Source organism: Mustela nigripes, chromosome 9 (assembly GCF_022355385.1).
Source record: "Mustela nigripes isolate SB6536 chromosome 9, MUSNIG.SB6536, whole genome shotgun sequence".
Classification (NCBI taxonomy): domain Eukaryota; kingdom Metazoa; phylum Chordata; class Mammalia; order Carnivora; family Mustelidae; genus Mustela; species Mustela nigripes.
In genome coordinates this window covers 36,748,483-36,766,314 of record NC_081565.1, presented here as the reverse complement: position 1 = coordinate 36,766,314, position 17,832 = coordinate 36,748,483, and the positions used below count along the sequence as shown (strand labels likewise).

At 55.6% G+C, this 17,832-nt stretch overlaps 1 protein-coding gene across 4 annotated transcripts in view; it reads right to left on the bottom strand.

The window, feature by feature from the left end:
• Nucleotides 1–717: 717 nt before the first annotated feature.
• Nucleotides 718–17,832, bottom strand: part of CNTFR (ciliary neurotrophic factor receptor) — a 38,227-nt gene continuing 21,112 nt past the window's right edge. For 3 of the 4 annotated variants that reach the window (XM_059411456.1, XM_059411455.1, XM_059411457.1), the window contains 7 exons: nt 14,170–14,403; nt 7,123–7,240; nt 6,782–6,948; nt 5,440–5,603; nt 1,991–2,171; nt 1,408–1,576; nt 718–1,315 (listed from right to left, as the gene is read on the bottom strand). In XM_059411456.1, coding sequence (XP_059267439.1) covers nt 1,315; nt 1,408–1,576; nt 1,991–2,171; nt 5,440–5,603; nt 6,782–6,948; nt 7,123–7,240; nt 14,170–14,403 — 1,034 coding nt within the window. In that variant the 3' untranslated portion in view covers nt 718–1,314. Of the gene's footprint in view, nt 1,316–1,407; nt 1,577–1,990; nt 2,172–5,439; nt 5,604–6,781; nt 6,949–7,122; nt 7,241–14,169; nt 14,404–17,832 lie in introns of those variants that run through there. The other variant, XM_059411459.1, reaches the window with a different exon arrangement.

Genomic DNA, 17,832 nt, shown 5'->3' with positions numbered 1-17,832 from the left:
ACTGGGCACCCTGGAAAACCAAAGCCTGCTCCTCTCCCACTCACCTGGAGTCTCAACTGTTATCTAACCCTGGGGTCAATCTTGTATCCCACATTTCCAGTCCTGCAGCACAGGTCCAGTCCCTAGTCGCATTCCAAGTGGCCTTCTTCAGGCAGCCTCCCGCCCCGCCCAGGCCCAGTATACTCTGCACCCAAGCCTCATAGCCTAGCTGAGCCCTAGGCCTGACCTGCTAGAGCCCCTGACAAGTCTGAGCTGCATAACAGGGATGGCCACCCCCCGTACCCCAAGGATGAAGTCCAGCCTTCTCGCCTTCTTGTATCTCTGCCCCCATGGGTAAAGCCAAGGCTTTCTTGGAGGCCAGCTCCGGAGATGACCCTTGACGGGCCTTTCCCTGTCAGGATTTAGCAGCCTCCAGGACTGACTGGACATCCCCACGTGGGACCTGCCTCACTGGGACCCCTCATCCCCCACAACTCTGCCTCTGGCCTCCAGGAAACCCTATCCTCCAAAGCAGCAGAAAGCCCCCACCTCCAGACACACCTGTCTGAGGGCAATACTGCCTGTCCCCATCTCTGTGGAAAGAGTTGTCGCTAAGCAGAATTTCTTCCCTCCTCCAGGCCTTAAGAGGGATCCTTGGAAGAAGGATACCCTCCCCAAATGGGTCTGGTTCAAGGACTCATGAAATGGTGACGTTTAATGAGAACCCCCCACCCTCCCACCCCTGTATATACATCTATAAAAAATTCAAATACAGCAAGTTACCATTGAGTCAGACTAGAAGGGACTGACAGGGCATTAAATACTGCGGGGTGGGAGCAGGGAAAGGGGAGGGTCATACAAAACGGGCACAGGTGGGGGAGTGAAAAGTGTGGGTGCTGGGGGGAGGGGGATGGCTGGGCCCCCCCAGCGTCAGGAGCTTATAATCTGATGGTGGCAACAGAGACCCTGGGACAAACAGGAGGCTAGGGCAGGAGGAGAAATTATGGATATGAGGGGCTCCCCTCAGACCCCCCCAAGGGCTCCTGGGAGTCGCTGGCATTGGAGGGTCCAGCCGAGGGGTTGGGGTGGGGGGTCTTTGGTGGGTGGGTTAGCTGCAGGGTCCTCCTCCCCTGAGGGACCAAGGAGGGCCAACATGGTGTGGCAGGGCTAGGGGGTGGCAGGCCCGGGCCTGCCGGGGTCTCTACAAATTATGTTTGAAGAGAATGCAGAAGGTCCTCCTGCCCGTGTGCAAAATAGAAACTGGAGTCTGCGGGCTCAGCTCCGGCCTCCTGCTCCTCTGCAGGTGCGCTGGCATGTCCTCACGGGATGCCGGGCTCTGGGGAGACAGGGCAGGGGGCTGTGAGGGATGAGGGTGGGATGGGGGGTCCCCTCAGGCTCCCCTCTACCACCCAGCCTCACCTGACTTACCAGATCAGAAGACTGTTGGCAGTGGCGGCAGCGGCAGCCAGGGCCAGAGTTACAGGGACACTGATCAAGAAGGGTGCTGAGGGTCCTCCGCCGCTGCCCAGCTCCCCAGGGTCACAAATCTTCGTGGTGGGTGGGGGTGCCAGTGAGCTGGTGGTGCTGGTCGTGGTCTCTGGGGAACATGGAGGGAACTCAGGGCCGGGCCGGGGCTACAGTCCAATCCCAGGTCTGGGGGATTCAGGCACACTGTTCCTGCTCCCTGTGTTAGGCAAGTACTGCCTCCCCCATCAGACAGCCCCTGCTTCCTCTCTCAGACATGTCCTGCCTCACCCACCAGGCAGATCTTGCTTCCCCATGGCTCTCAGATGACCCTTCCACCTGATGGCCCCTACCAAGAATGACCAGACAGCAAGGACCAGGACCAGGACCAGCTTCAGTAGGACAGACAGACAGGAGTGTGGCAGCCCGCAGAGTGCCTGGGGCAGAGGCTCTCAGACTCTAAGTCCTGGGAGGATTTGGAAGGTGGGAGATAAAGCCAGGCAATAGCACAGGCCCCCTGGGGGAATGAGGGCGAAGGGGTGCTTACCCGGGGCCTGGGCCTCAGTGGTGAGGTGTCGTGGCTCCTCAGTCCAGGGTGTGGCATGAGCGGCCACGCTCCAGTCACTCCATGTCCCAATCTCATTGTCCTTGGCCGCCACCTGGATGATGTACTCCTTCCCAGCATAGGCATCTGTGATGGTGTGCGTTGTGCCATCTGACAGCTCTACCTGCAGCCAGACCACAGGATGGGGGTGGGGAGCCCTGGGGGTCAGGAGAGTGAGGTACCCCCAGAAGAACTGAGAACACTTCTGGGGAGAAAAGAGTGAAAATCCCCCTACTGGAGGAAAAGAGAGCTGCCCCCGGAGGGAGAAAGAGGGTATCGAGAATATTCCCGAAGGCGGGTAAAGAAATCTTGGGGAGGAGACCCCGAGGGAAGGAAGAGGATCCTGAAGGAGAGTAAGAAAATCTTTTAGGAGACCAGGAGCACCCCCGGGGGAAGAGAAGCAGGACTTTGCTCAATGTCTCACCCTGCTGTCATCCCAGCTCCCTCCCAGTGCCCAGCCTGAGCCCTGATCTGTCTCTGCCTGGAGGTGACAAGAGTAACAGGGTAAGAGAGGAGCTGGTGATGTGCTTAGAAGAAAGGTTGTAAATACAGATGGGGAGCTAGGCTGCCTGAGTCCAGGTTTTAGCTCTGTCCCCTCTCAGCCAGGTGACCAAGTAAATTAAGCTCCCCATGCCTTGCTGGCCTGATCTATAAAATGGCATTCCTGACCTACCTCACAGGAGTAGGGTGAGGACTCAGGCGCATGGGAAGCACCTAACACACTTCGGCCAGCTCTGTTGTCATCATGGGTTCTAGCTTAGAGCCTGGCTTCCCAGATGCCCCATACACTCACCAGCCTGGCCCCAACTAGGCTTCTCCCTCGGGAAGGCCACAGTACGGTAATCACCCTGTCTGAGGCAGAAGGGTTGGGGGGGGCAGTTCCCAAGCTGCCGGACAGCAGGACAGCTGCTCCATTTCCTCCTAGAGGCATCACCACCCCACCCCCGCCTGGGCCAGCCCTGTTCTGCTGGTCTCCCCCACCCTACGGGCTGGCCTGCCTATCCGGCGCCCCTCCCAGTCCCAGGCTGGGCTCTGGTTCATCTCAGCGGCACCCGCTGCCTCATTAAGCCTCCTCGTAAACAGGGGCAGCCGGCAGGGGCGGAGGAGGGGGCTGCTCTGGGCCACGTCTGGCTTCAGGGCTTTCTTGGTCCCTGTTCCAATCTCCCTTCCCGGAACACTGGGGTCTAGGCTACCCACCTGACAGGCTGAGAGTACAAGAATGCATGTGTGTGTGTGTGTATTCACGTGTGTGAAGATGGGTCTAAGGAAGCCCCTCCAATAACCTGCCCCCTCCCGCTCCCATCTGTGGCCTAGAGGAGGAGACACTGGTAAAGGTCAGGGTCAGGGTGAAAGTCATTTAGGGCCCAGACCTGGGCTCAGTCAGTCCTACTCCCAGCTCTGGAAGATCGAGGGACCCCACAGACTCTCGCCACCCTGAAGTTGGGTCCCAGTTCCTCCTCTGGTTCCGTATACCATTTAGCCCTCCAAAGATCACCTCTGGCTGAGTAGACACAGAGAGAGCTATGGAGAACAGATCAAATTAGCACCTCATTGGTGGGCTTATGGTGGGCACCATACACTGCTAGAAACGTGGCCCAGGAGTCCAGTGCTTTCCTGGCAGCCATATCCCCTAGCCTCCAGCCCTTCTTGCTAGGTTGTCACTGATCCCTTAATCCACACCCTTAAGAGAATGGCTCCTCACTTGGCAGGAATTCTCTGGTAGCTGGCATCTGCCTCAGAGTCCTCCCTTCAGTCTGCCGTGGCACACGTCACACCCGCCCTCCAGCCTCCCTGCTGAGTCAGGCCAGAGCAGAAGATGCAGGGAACCCATGCTGGGTCCCAGTACTTGCCCCGCCTTGTCCATGCTGAGAAAGCCCCTGCCAGACCTCATGGTACCCATTCCTATTCATCCTGGCCTACAGCTCTCATTTCCCTCTGAAAATCCAGTGATGTTTTCCTCTGCTCTCCTCTCTATACCCGCTCCCGATCATACACCTGCTTCTCTCCAACGTAAAGGATCCAGCAGAGTAGATTCTACTCAGAGTGAAAGTCAAGTTCAAAAGAGCCATAAATCGAGCCAACTGTAATGCCAACAAGCTATGGAACAGGGCAAGCACGCCAGCGGCCATACATGCTCTTACCACAGAGTCCTCATACTCTGCGTGGCTCACATCGGTATGGGGGAAGTCCTTCAGTGTGTGCTCTTGGCATGTTAGTCACATACATGTATGGAGCATGGTTGCTGCTGGGAACCACGTGTACGTGTGCATGTTCCCGTGTGTGTGGTGGGCGGCACGCCAGGTCCACCGCGAGGCGTGTGCGCTGCGATGCGCGGGGCTGCTGCCTGTAGCTCGTTAGCAGGGGAGGGGGGCTTGTGAAACTAGACCCTGGTTATTAGCAATGCATTAGGCGCGGGCAGCTGGCCAGGCGGGAGGGACTCCGGACTCCGTCAGAGAACATGTGAGCAGCCTTTGTGGGGGCCAGGCCTACAACCCGGACAGGCACCCTGGAATCAAATTACGTACTTTAAAGGGTAGCTGGAAGGGGGGCGTGAGGAGATGGGACTGGAGCCCAGTGGGTGGGTTGATCCCTGAGTACCAGCCTGGGTTAGCCTACAGAGCACCCTCATAGCCCCACTCCTAGCCAACAGACCTCACGGGCCAGAAAGAGAGCCTGCAGCACTATGGGCCTAGGGCTGCCAAGGAGAGGGAACGCTAAGTCGGCCCCAAACACCTGGATGCTCCTCAGAACGACTATAGCTTGAGTAACATCCCAGACCACAGGCTGACCCCAGACTGCTCCATTCCTGGCCTGGGATACCTTCCGACCTATAAACTTGAGCGGACCCCTCAGTAACATCTGACTTTGGGCCGTGACACTAGTCATGGCCTGAACCCATACCATGGAACAAGTTTGACACCACTGCCTGATTTTGACCCCCTGAACCCTTGAGCCTGTGAATCCTTGAGGACAGAGATGTAATGCCCTTTGTGTCCAGTAGAGGCCCACAGCCTGGGCCAGAGTCTAAGAGGGAGAGGCCTGATCAGGGCTGAGAGCCAGAATTAAGGAAAGGAAAATCCCACCTGTCCTGTCTGCCATCTCCCTTCTGGGATTTCTCCCCATTACCCTGGGAGCCACAAAAACAGATGTGTTCCCATCACACTCATGGACATCACAGGGAACCCTTTAGGGCTTCAGATCAGGATACCTTCCTGAGTCCCATCCATCCTTCCAGGCCCATCTGTTCCCTTCTCCCCAAGGAAACAAAGTCTCTCTGGCTGCGCCCAGTCTTCACACTGGAACAGCGGCCTGCTGATACTGGTGTATGGACCCCTCCCGTGCCATGCGGCTCTGACTCAGGTGCTTGGGATGTGAGGAGGGCACACACTCACATGCTGCCACTGGTCCAGGATGAGGGGTCGGTAGCGCAGAAAGAACTTGAGAGGAAAGGACTCAGGGTCAGGCCAGGTCGAAGGGGTCTGCCAAGTCACCTCCAGCCGGCGAGGGTTGCTGGGTACTGGTCGGGCTACCACATTTTCTGGAGGGTCAGGCTTCACTGTTAAGGCAACACAGCTTCATTATCTCACTAATTGCTGGGAATGATCCCACTTTGTCAACTCCAGTCGCTATGTCCACCATCTTACATTGCCAACCACCGTCCTAGTTGTCACAGTGGCCACCTCTCTTCTCTGCTGTCAGTTCTGGCAACTACCATTAACAACCATCTCATTATTTCCACCTCTCACATGCCTGTCACCACCAAGGACTGTCACTACAGTCACTGTCACCAGCTCATGATAGCGATATCCCAAATTTCATCCCATCATCCCAACCCCATGCTAATAATGACCAGCATCCCAATTACTGAGTCTATAGGATGGCTCCACCATTACCAGCATTGCCTCCATTGTCCCCTGGGTCACCCCCTCCTGCACCAGCATCATACACTCCTCTCAAGCTTGGCTTTTCACCTCAACTCTTCCAGTTCCAAACTGAGATACACTGTTCCCCGGGAAGAGCCTGGACTCAAAACTGCTCTTGAAGCTGGTCAAGGTTAAGAGATAGTCCACAATTGTGGCAGATATGGGTTGGAAGTAGGCTGAGAACATGATGGGAGTCTAAGGGCCCAGCTCATGTAGAAACAGTCTGGGGGACCCAGCCATGAGGGTCTGGCTGGGATGGGGCAGCAGCAGGCAAGGGGTCTGGCTGGGATGGGGTAGGGGAAGGGGTCTGGCTGGGGGGGGGGGGGGCGGCCAGGGGGCGGGGGGGGGTGGGGGAGGGGAAGGCTAGGGATCTGGCTGGGATGGGGCAGCAGCAGGCAAGGGGTCTGGTGGGGATGGGGGTGGGGTGAGGGCGGTATCTGTCCCAGTCCTGTCTCCTGTTCTGACACCTCATTCATCACAAGCCGTAAGGAAGCCATTAGCGTGGGGTGGGGGGGAGGCTGCAGCTGCACAAGGGTCTGGCCCAGCCTGCCCCCCTCCCCCTCCTATATGCTCTGGGAGCCAGAGAGATGATGGGAAGAGCTGCTGGAAAGGTCTCTTGGCCCATGCAGGTAAAGGACGTTCACGCCAATGTTCACAGGTCTATACATGCCATGAACATATGTCTGTGTGGGCCACACATACCATGCACACATGTGAACATCCCTCCCGGTGCTCACACACAACTCTGGCACACATCCACTTACACACTCCCACCGGAGTGTGCTTCAGGGACCAACCCCACCCCACGCACCAATGGTGAACTCGTCGAAGGTGATAGCTGTAGCATTGTGGCCCAGGGCATTGCTGACACTTATCGAGACCTTGTACTTGATGGTGGAGAACAGGTGCATGTAGCGGATGTGGCAGCGGTTCTTGAGGGCTGGGTCCTTCTCACAGACCATGATTTTGGAGCCGTGCCTGGGGAAGGGTGAGGCCCAGACACTGTTACCAACATCAGGGGTCAAGTGCGGCAGAGGTTGGGGGAAGGTCAAGCCCAAGGCTGGGCTAGGGTCTGGACTGAGGGCACGGTGGGTGGCTGGAGGAGAGGTGAGAGGTCAGGGGTGGAACAGGGTCACAGGCAAGTCTACTCACAGCACAGTCACATTGAAGGTGTTGGGGATGTAGGTAGGGGTGGGCAGATGCCAGCTGCAGTAGAAGCCCTTGGGGTAAGTGTTGGAACGGCAACTGAGCACGGGCTCCCGCGGCGGCACTGAGGGGTGAGCACAGCATGGTCAGGAACCCCTAGTCCCCTGCACTAGTGTGGGGACAGGTGGGCCCCAGAACTCCAGCTCTCCCCCTTCAACCCATCAGCAATGCCAGAGGTTGGGGAGGGGTGGCTGTCAGCGAGGGCCTGAGGCTTCCCAGGCCGCAGAGAGCCAGATGTTTAATTAAAGAAAAACAAGGGTTATATGAAGAGGGAGCCCCCCCCACCTGCTCAATGGAGGCGGGAACTGCGGGGAACAGGGGGCTGCGGGCCTCCACTCATCAATCACAGGACGGAGGTGATGTCTGGGGGAATCGGCCCCAGCCCCACCTCTCCTGACACGTTGTGTCCATTCACAAAGAAAAACTTTGCAACGGAGGCTGCAGGGTGGGGGGAGGGGGTGTCCTGACTGGGTCCTCCGGTTGCTAGAATAATCAGAGTGCACTCCCTGGAGAAGTCATCCTAGGCTTCCCCCAGTAGAGATTAAGAAACATGAGGCCAAGCCCGGTGGTTCTCCAGGAACAGCCACATTGGGCGGCTAGGTGTCTACATGTGTGGGTGCATGTGTTACACGTGTCTCTGTGACATCAATGACCCATAACGGAATGTAGATACATACACAGGAGTATCTAGGGCACGGCTCAGACTGTGTGTCCATGTATGACTGACTGCACGTGTGTGCACATGCGTACTGAGAGGAAGCTATTGTTCCCTTGCTGCATACCTCACCCAAGCCCTAGCTCCCAGCTCCGCCATCACAGACCCCTGAGGAAGCCCCTTACTTGGTTAGCAGGGTAGCAGCAGCCTGCAATCTAGAGTGCGGAGTCCCAGAGAGAGATGGAGACCCGCCTGGAGTCACACAGCAAGCCAGGGCTGAGACTCAGCCCTAGGATGGGGCTACCTCCCCACCTACATGACCACATGTACACACACTTGGGAAGTCCTTTCTGCTATCCAACCACATTTCTTGCTGCTGTGAGCACTCAGCCCAGCTGTCCCACACTCAGGCATTGGATAAGGCGTGAGGACAGGCGGCTCAGGTTCCTGGAAGGAGGCAGCTTCTGTGATCTGACCCAGGCAAGGAATGTCCGTCAGTGGCTCCAGGGACACTGACACCTCCCTCCTAGGTCCCCCTCCCCCGCCGCCCCACCCTCTGCCTGACAGGTGGACAGGAAATGGGAGGGGGGCAGTTCAATAAGCCAGGGACTGTGAAAGGGGGAGTACATGTCTATGCTTGTCGAGTGGCCATGGTGACACATGGGGAACTGTGGGCTTTCATCCACAGTGTACACGTGACTGTGACTCTGATTGCATGTACATGTCCAGTGTGTGGGAAGTGTATGTGTATCGGGGCTGAACCCCCAGGGCCCAATCTGGCTTTGCAGCAGGAGAGATGAGAGGGTCAGAGAGGCATCCGGGAAGCTTGGGTGTATGTAACAGCTAGAGTGGGCTACGCTGTGGGCAAAGGTGTGGCTCTATGCCCCAGGCCTGCAGGGATTGCTAGAGCCCAGCTAAGACCCCCACAAGGGGCAACCTGCATTCTATCCACTGCTGTCTGCCTCCCCTGGGGAGCCTTCCTGGCTCTGTGTCCATCTTGTGTCTGTTCCATGTTCATCCTGTGTGCCTCTCATATCCCTTCCCTAACTGCCCAGGGACACAGAGGCATGAGGGTGGGGTGGGGGATGGTCAAGGACACAGGAAGTGCCTTGTGGGGGCCTGCAGGCCAGGCCAGAGTTGGCAGCCACCCCAGGAGAAAAGGACATTCTGAGGTCGGCTGAGAAGCCTCCACTCCCCCTCCTGCCACCACCCCCCCTTACCCCCAGCTTCAAAGGAGAAGGGTGCTGGGGGTGGGGTGGGTACTAAAGGCTGCAGAGTCAGCTCCTTGCTGCCTGGGACTCTCTGCAGGGCAGAGCGGGCCAAGGCACTGGACTCACAGGCCCGCCCCCTCTACCAGCCAGCCTCCCACTGACCAGTCCCCTCCATTCCCCCATGATCATCCTCTCCCATAAGACCAGCTTCCCCCTCAAACCAATTCCTCTCTCTGACTGGGCAGGTCATGGGGGACCAGGGGGCCAGGCAGGGCTCTGTCTCTCATCTGGCTACTCCTGCCTGGCCTTGGGCCCTGAGTAGGGAAGGGCTTGGGTTTCCTGACAGGGACCAGGTTTCTCAGAGGGAAAAGGAGGAAAGAAAAACAAAGAAAGGAAGAAAAGGAGTGACTTGCTGCAGCTGGAGCCCAGCTGAGGGGCCGGGTGGGCGGAGGTAGGGGTGCTGTGAGAGACCAAGTGTGAGGTTGTGGGACAGTGTGCGATCAGGCCTGTTATGAGTGGGCTGCAAGATGGGGAAGAAGCTGCTTTTAAGACATGGCAATTGTGAGGCTGTCTGGTAACTCTGAGAGGCTTCATGCATGTGACTAAAATCCTGGGCAAGCGTGTAACCGTGCGATTGGCTGTGTGTGACTGCAGACTGCATTTGTGTGGGACTCTGGGCGGGCTGTTTGATCTCAGGACTGCCTGGATGGGTCCGGCCTAGGGGCTGAGGCATTCTGAGAATATGTGTAAGTACGCCATCATGTCTGAACACAGGGAACAGCACGACTCCATACCTGAAACACTGTATGTGAGATGAAGCTGAAGCCTGAACATATTTTTCAAACTGTGGGTGTGGGAAAGTGCCTGGAATTCCAAGTGTGTCCACACGTATGAACTGACCACCACATGAGAACATGTTAGAGGCTGTGTGTGAGCAAAAACTCCTACGCAGGTCATTCTCTGGGCATAAAGACATATTCCTGGATGCCCAGGCATCCCAAGCTGCCCCTTCTGGGGGCTCCTGAAATGCCCAAGTGACTGTGGCAGCCTATGGCAGGACATCCTTGGGTCCCACACGGGGCCATGTGTGCGTGTGTGCGTGTGCCCCCGCTGGCCCAGGGTTTGTTTGTTTTCCTCCTAATTGGCTTGTTTTTCCATGTCCATCCCACCAAACCGCATGTTTTTCCTCTCATCTCGCCAGCCCGCCTGGGCTGGAGCCCCCAGCACGCACAAGGCCTGCCCAGCGGCTCCGAGAGAAGGAGGGGCAGGCTGCCCACACCCCTGGCCAGGCCAGCTCAGGCTGGGTGGGGCAGGGTGACCCTTCCAGCTCCAGCCCTGCCTGGGCCCCACCCACACTCCTCCTGTCTGGCATCAAAGCCTTATACCATGACATCTCTTAAGGCACCCCAACTCCTGGCTTCCCAGATGCCCCTCTCCTGTCTCCCACCTGTCTTTTTTCCCCCCAGACATCTTCATCCACAAGCTGCTCTTTCCTTCTCAGCAAACAGGGCTGAGGGGGAAGCAGCGCTGCACCAGGGTTTCTGAAGTTCCTGTCCTGACCAGTCAAATGCAAATATGTAAAAACTGGACAAGGAACTGTCCATGTCAAATCAGTAAATCACTCTGATTTGTTTTAGCTTAAAACCAGAAAGACACTGAATCAGCAGTGTCTAGTAAACCGAAGGATGCTACTGAAGGAAAGCAGGTGATCCTGTTTCCTGATGTGGGCACTCCTCTCACCATCCTGTCTGAGCAGCCACCAGCGAGGGGGTGGGAAGGTGGACTGGGAGAAAGCAGTTCAGGGATCAGTCTGGTTAAGGGGACTTTCAATAGGATATTTTTATGATCAGTTTCCCCTGGAAATAGAAACATGAAAATCTTAAATGTTTCAGATAAATATTAAATAATTTGACTCACAAATCAGGGGTAACTCTGTCCTATTCTCTGAGTGCTGGCTAGAAGAATAATTTGATATTGAATGTTGCCAAACCCAGTCTCTTGTTACTAATATAAAGTGACTGAGACAATCATGATTAACGTCCCTTGTTCCTCTGACCAGCTCTTTAGAAGGAAATAAGGTAATGAGAGATAAGTACCTGTTACTAATGCTACAGCCAATTCATGGCCAGCTCTCCTCTGATGGGCAGAGCCCTGGGAGTGGTCAGCACTGTAAAAGGTCTGGCCTCTGGTCACAACGGGGCAGCTGTGGGCATGTCCTGTGGGTACAGACCACAGACATCACTTCTAGACCCAATTTCCCTACAACGACCTTTCAAAAATCAAGTCATTAGGAATACGGCCTAGGGTCACCAAGCTCTAGCCATTATGGCCAGTCTTGTCCATCCTAAGGACTTCTAGGACTCAAATCGAGAAAAGAGGGGTGTCAAATTGGTCTCATGCTTTTTCCATGGCACTTTTCTGTGTGTAAGGACATGGGGCTAGGCTGAGTGTTCCACTTCCAACAGACGTCGTGGTGGGCCCGGGAGAACTCAGGTAGGTTGGTCCCGTATTTCTCAAGCTGGCCGACAGGGGTCATTCCACCCCTGGCTTGCAACTAAGACACTTGGCTATGATTGCTATCTTTCTAGTTTAAACACAGGAAGGCTCTTCTGTGTGAAAAGGAATATCCCCATTAAAACGTATTTTCAGGGCCCCTGGGTGGCTCAGTTGTTAAGCCTCTGCCTTCAGCTTAGGTCATGGTCTCAGGGTCATGGTCTCAGGGTCGTGGGATTGAGCCCCACATCGGGCTCTCTGCTCAGCAGGGAGCCTGCTTCCCTTCCCCTCTCTCTCTACCTGCCTCTCTGCCTACTTGTGATCTCTGTCTGTCAAATAAATAAATAAAATCTTAAAAAAAAAACAAACAAACTATTTTCACACCTCCTCTACCCCCACTAGTGGGTAAGTGTTTTGGGGATGACCATGAGCAGTCCTTCAGTCTAACATTTCTCATGCTGTCCATGCCAGTCTCCTGACAACAGGGAAAGGGCCTGCTCCCAGGTTGCTCATGTATCTCCTTCCCTCAGCAGCTCCCAGGGAATAAAGAAACCACCCTCAGAAAGTGGGGTGCATCCCCCATATGGGGTGAGGCCAGAGAAACGTGAATCTTTGGCTCAAGGAAAAAAGAAATGGAACTTTTTTCAGAATATTCTGTTGGTGGGTGCCTGTCCAGCTGACCCTCAGCAACACTGAGAAGCTCCTCATTCCAACTTCTCCAAACCTTTCTTCTGAATCACATTCACTCACTTTTCCTTCTATCTTCCTGTTGGCTCCTTCTTATCTCTTTTTGTGGCTCATCTCTCTCCATCAATCCTTTATAAAGTGATGATCTTCAGGGCCCAGATCTGGGTCCTCTTTTCTTCTCATCTGAGAGTTCTTACTCTTGGCCATCTTACTCCCTCCATGTCCTTTCTCATCTCATCCTCAGCCCAGGCCCCAGATTCTCAGATCCACTGACTACAGCCATCAACTCCCACTGTCCCCCGAGGACCCCAACCCAACATATCTACAGCAAATGTTGGCGATGCCCTAGCAGATCCCTGGCCCATACCTACCGCCCTCTTCTGCATTTATGTGCCTAAGAGCTTTCATTGGTCACTAAAATCTGCATTGCCTGCTGAAGCATCAAGCCAAAAGTGTAGGGGAATTAAAGCATCCCCACCCCCACCCCAGGAGACTCCTTCAACCAAGGATGAGCAGGAGTTACATGAGCAGTATGTAAACTTCTGATCTCCCTCACTGCTCAGGGGGGAGACCTCCCAGGTCCATGTCCTGCCTGGGCCCTCAGAGTCCCTGCAGGGCAAAGCTGCAGTTGCCCAGAAGATAAATGGATAACTCCATCTTTATTGGTCCCCTTAACTTCCTTTTTCAAGCACTTTCTCATTTCCTTATGGTATTTCTGCCACCTGACAAATAAACTACTTGCATACACACTCTTCATCTTAGGATCTGATTCTAGGGAAATCCGAAATAAGATGACTTGCATACTACTGTCCAAACAGAACACACTATCTTTTTTTTTTTTTTTTAAAGTAGACGCCACACCCAATGCAGAGCCCAACACAGGGCCTGAACTCAGGACCCTGAGAGCAAGACCTGAGCTGAGCTGAAAGCAAAGTCAGACGCTTAACTGACTGAGCCACCCAGGTGCCCCCAGAATACACCATCTTTTCCTCCACAGACCCTTCCACCTTTCCTCTGTTGCAGTGATTGGTAGCACCAGCTGTCTTGATTCCCCTGCTCTCTACGCTCCTGCCCTCTCTACCTCCAACGCACCACCAACTTCTGGTGGTCCAACCAGCCCCTCTCAACTGCCCGGACTCCACGCCCTGGTGCCCAATCCTCATCATCTCCCCTGCATCCAGCAACAGCTTCCTTCCTGCCCTCGCACAGCCACCATCCAACCTGTCTCTCTTCACCACCATGAGAAGGATCTCTTAAGGACATGATGACCCTGCTCGTGTCACTCCCTAGCTTCTAGGCTCCTGATTTTCCCCACCCTCTCCTTTAGATACCTTCCACCACCAGTACAAGTGGCCCTTCCATGCCCTCCCAGCCTCTGAGGCCTACAGCTGCACTTAGGTCTCTGTCAGAGGTGTGTCTGTCAGAGGTGACTTTGTCAATGTATCCTCCAAATCTCCCAATCTCCATGCACCTCCCACTCCAGGAAGTGTTCTTTCTTCCCTGGAGCCTCCCAGAGTGCCTGTTCCTCTACCTGCATAGCCAGCCCCTGTAAGAGCGCACAACAGAGTAGGGTCTCTCCAGCTGGGAGCTGTGACCCTACAATTCCTCCTTCCCAGGCCCCAGAAGGATCCGGCCCTGCTAGCCCTCCTCTGCCCATCTTGTCAGAGGGAACAGGATTTCTGGATCTCACAGATCACTGGGGGGTGGTGGGGGAGATACACATGCAAAATGCCCGGGGGTCTGGATTCTGTGGGCAACAGTGGGCTCAGAGGTCAGAAGAGGTTAGGAAAGGATCAGAGGGCAAGGGTCAGGGTGCTGCAGTATCCCCAGCCCCAAAGGAAGAGGACTGGATCTGGGCCAAGGGTCTAAGCCTCACTGACAAACCTCTTTAGTGTGGGGCGGGGGTGAGGGGAGGCGGTCAGATGAGGGGTTGGGAGCAACACTTACAGCCCACATGTAGGAGGACTTGGTGGCGCAGGTGCCAAGAATCACGGTGGAAGCAGGCATAGAGGCCGCTGTGGCCCAGTTCCAAGCCATGAAGAACAAGCTGAGAGCCGTTGAGCAGGTCGGGGGCCAGGTCTGTCCCATTTACCCTCCAAGTCACTGCTGCATCCCAGTTTGCTGTCCCACATGGCAGAGTCACATCTGAACCTAGGCGCTCGTACTGCACGTGGGGTACTTCTGTTGGGGGCAGGGAGAGCATAGGGCAAGAGTCACAGGTCACAGCCTGGCCCAGCACCACCAAGTGAATGTGAGCAGATGAGAGCCTATGATGAGAAGTCTAGGCCAAGAGGCTTTGTGTCTGATGAGGTGGGTGTCAGGAGATGAGGAGTGTGTGTTGTGAGGGTCTCCAAATTGTGTGTGTGTGTGTGCGCGCACGCACGCGTGCACGCACGCACATGTCTGGGTATTTTGTGTGTGAAGGGGTGTGATCTTCTGTGTGTATGTGTGTGGGAGAAAGTGTGTATTGAATGCTGGGAGGGGTTAAATCTCAGTGAAGACCCAGTTCACCTCCAGTCACTAGGTCCTTTAGAAAGTTTTCTTGACCCCCATGACCCTAACCTCTCGCCACCTACAGACCCAGCCCCAATCACTGACATCTGCTACCCAGGCAAGCTGGAGCTGAGGGGCCCTGCTTCTGGACTCCTTTCTCTGTCTCTTGTCCCCATCTTTGTCTCCTGTCCTGCCTCTCTCCCTCCCACTCTGGACCCTCTGACAAGCTGCCCCTAACCTGCCCACTTCAGCCATCCAGGGCTTGGGCAGCAGCAGCAGGGAGATCCAGGGCTAGAGAACTCCTAGCAGCTATCAACTTTGTGAGACAGGAACTGCTGGGGTTGGGAGGGGTGCGGGGGAGTGCTGGGGCCAGAGAGCTCTCTGACCATTCCTCTCCTGCCCCCAGGAGGGGCCTGTCAGAGCCAAAAGCAAACCCCAGCCCTGGCCTCCGCAACCCAGGCGTGATGGACTGAACCCAGGAGACTGGAGTGGAAGGGTGGGAGGGAGCACCTGTCGAGAGGCAGCCCTAGGTGGGGGAGGTGAATATGACACAGAAAATCGGAGACACTGATCTACAGACAACGCAGGAGAGGCAGGCATGCAGAGCTGGGCGATGGGAATCTAATCTCCTCATTCCTCATCCTGCCCCCCAAGCCGGGAAGGACAGATGCTTCCCTGGTCTTGGCCAGATCTGTGGAGTGAGGATGGGAGGGGAAGAGCGAAGTGGGAGGGGGACAGCTGGGGGGTGCTGCGGGATCCCTCGTTAACACTTGCTTACATCTCCCCTCCGGAGAGCCACCCCGCTGAGTTGGGGGATTTTCAGAGGCAATTCCTGTTAACGAGCCAATTAACTTGGGCCAGTGGCCTCCTAATTAGACTTGTTAACACCACCAGGACTGCAGGAGGTAGGGATCCCCCTATGTCACCAGCCGACCCCCTCCCTCCATCAGGGCCCCCTCCCCAGTACTGCTTTTCTCTGTGCTGGAACATCTGTCCCTGTCTGCTACCTCTGTCACCCTTCCTTGAGCCAGGATCTCTCTGCGTCAGGTTTCTCCCCTGCTGCCTGCCTCCAGTCTTGCCCCTCTCTGAGCCTCTCGGTCCCTGTCCCCTGTCAGAGGAGAGGGAAGCAGGAATCCCAGCCAGCCTTGACCACTCATCTGTGGGGCCTGGGACCAGCCAAACAAAGGATGAACGGCGGAAGGGCGGTGGCTGGGGGCCTTGGAGGCCACAGCTGTGAGGCTGGACCAGAGACTGAAAGGGGGCCTCCTCCTGACCAGAGGCCCAGTGTCCAAGGCTCAAGCCATAGAGCTCCCCCAATCCACCAGCCCTAGCCATTGAGACCCCCCCAACTTCCCCTGTCAAAACCTGGAGCTTCCAGGAAACATGCCAAGCCCCTCTCTGCACCGCTCCCCCCCCCACTAGAACAAACTCTGCATCCAGCTGCCTGAGGAGGAGGCTGAAAACTGACTGAAGGGGAGGGGGTGTGGCCACCACGGTCCCAGCGGCAACATGTCAACACTGACCAGCAGCAGCTCGGAACTGACTTGGACCCGATGTGGTTCTTTATACTCTGGGGCAGGTACAGCCACAAGATGAGGAAACAGCCACCCAACAACACAACAAATGAGCTAACCCTCCCAAGTCACCCTGTCTGCCTCACCAAGCAAACAGAAACACAACACAACAACAAAGACAAACCAACAATGTGAGGGCAGGGCAGGAAGGACAACATGACAACGCAATGACAGAAGGCAACTACAGGCCACAGTGCAGAGACAGAGGGAGCAACGTGACATGACAATCACATAAGACACACACTGTCACAAATGCTGCAACAACACAACAACAGCAATATACACAGTCACGAAACAGCTCCAGAGATGGCAATGATTTAATCCTTTGTCTCTGGACAGCTTTCCTCCCGCCCTGTGGGTGCCCCTACTGATGTGCTGTCCATTTCAGAAATTAAATCAAGCGGCAGGGGGAGGATGGGGTTCTTGGCCTTGACGCGGTGACAAATGCTCCAAAGGAATCAGCTGTGAAAAGGTTGTTAGAAGCCAGGATGAGAGACAGAGACAGGATGAGGTCATGGACATGGAGAACACAGAAGGACAGAGCTGATGGCTCCCTCACACCTGTGCACACAGGCTCACATGAGGACCACATGCCGGAAACAGTCCCCCGGGAGTCCTAAGCAACTTCACATCACCACACACATAGGATGAAGACAGTCACCACAAGGAGAACACACACAGAACAACTGTCCACAAGGTCACAGCCACACAAGGACCCAGTCCCAGTTCAGGGATGGTTAACACCTAGTACAAGACGATCACACACATGCACAGGGAGGACATGTCCCCCAGAGGCAAACTGACACATAAAGGCACAGTCTCCCATAAGGGAGACAACTGAACAGGGACACAAACATGCAAAGAGACAGAAACAGGGAGAAACTATCAAACTGTCATACAGGGTACAGTCTCAACCACAAGGACAAAGCCCCATGAAGAGCACAGTCACACATGAACAGACAATGTCACACGCAGGGCACAGCCCCCAAGAATACAACCCGAGAAATGCATTCGAACAGGAACATGGTCTCACCCACACAAGAACACAGCTTAATGCACTGGGACAGTTATCCACTCTCAGAGAGGCGGACTCACTGCTCAAGCCCCTGGGCACCTGTGGCTCTGCCTTTACCCACAGTACAGAGCAGGGCCCAGGCCAGGGGGAGTGGCCACCAGAGGTCCAAGCAAGTTAGATCAGCACACAAGCTGAAGACAGATTGACTGCAGGTGGGGGTTAATGGGCTGGCCTGGCAATCCTTTCACTCCCTGCCCACTGGGGAGCAGCCCAGGGGGATGGGGGCTAGGTTTTTTCTGGGTCTCAGTGTCAGTCTCACAAGGAAGAAGGCACAGGAGCCTTGACTCATTGCCCTCCTCTAACCCACAGTCTTGAGGGTGGCAGCGTGTGCTCTGCGCCTGGGCCCCAGAAGTGCCCCAACCTTCTCTGCCTCTATCCAATCCAGCCAAGGGTGGTGGAGGGCAGGACACATCCAAGGGGAGAGCTCCATATAGCTCAGCACTTGTCTGAGGAGTTTCAAGGTCAGAC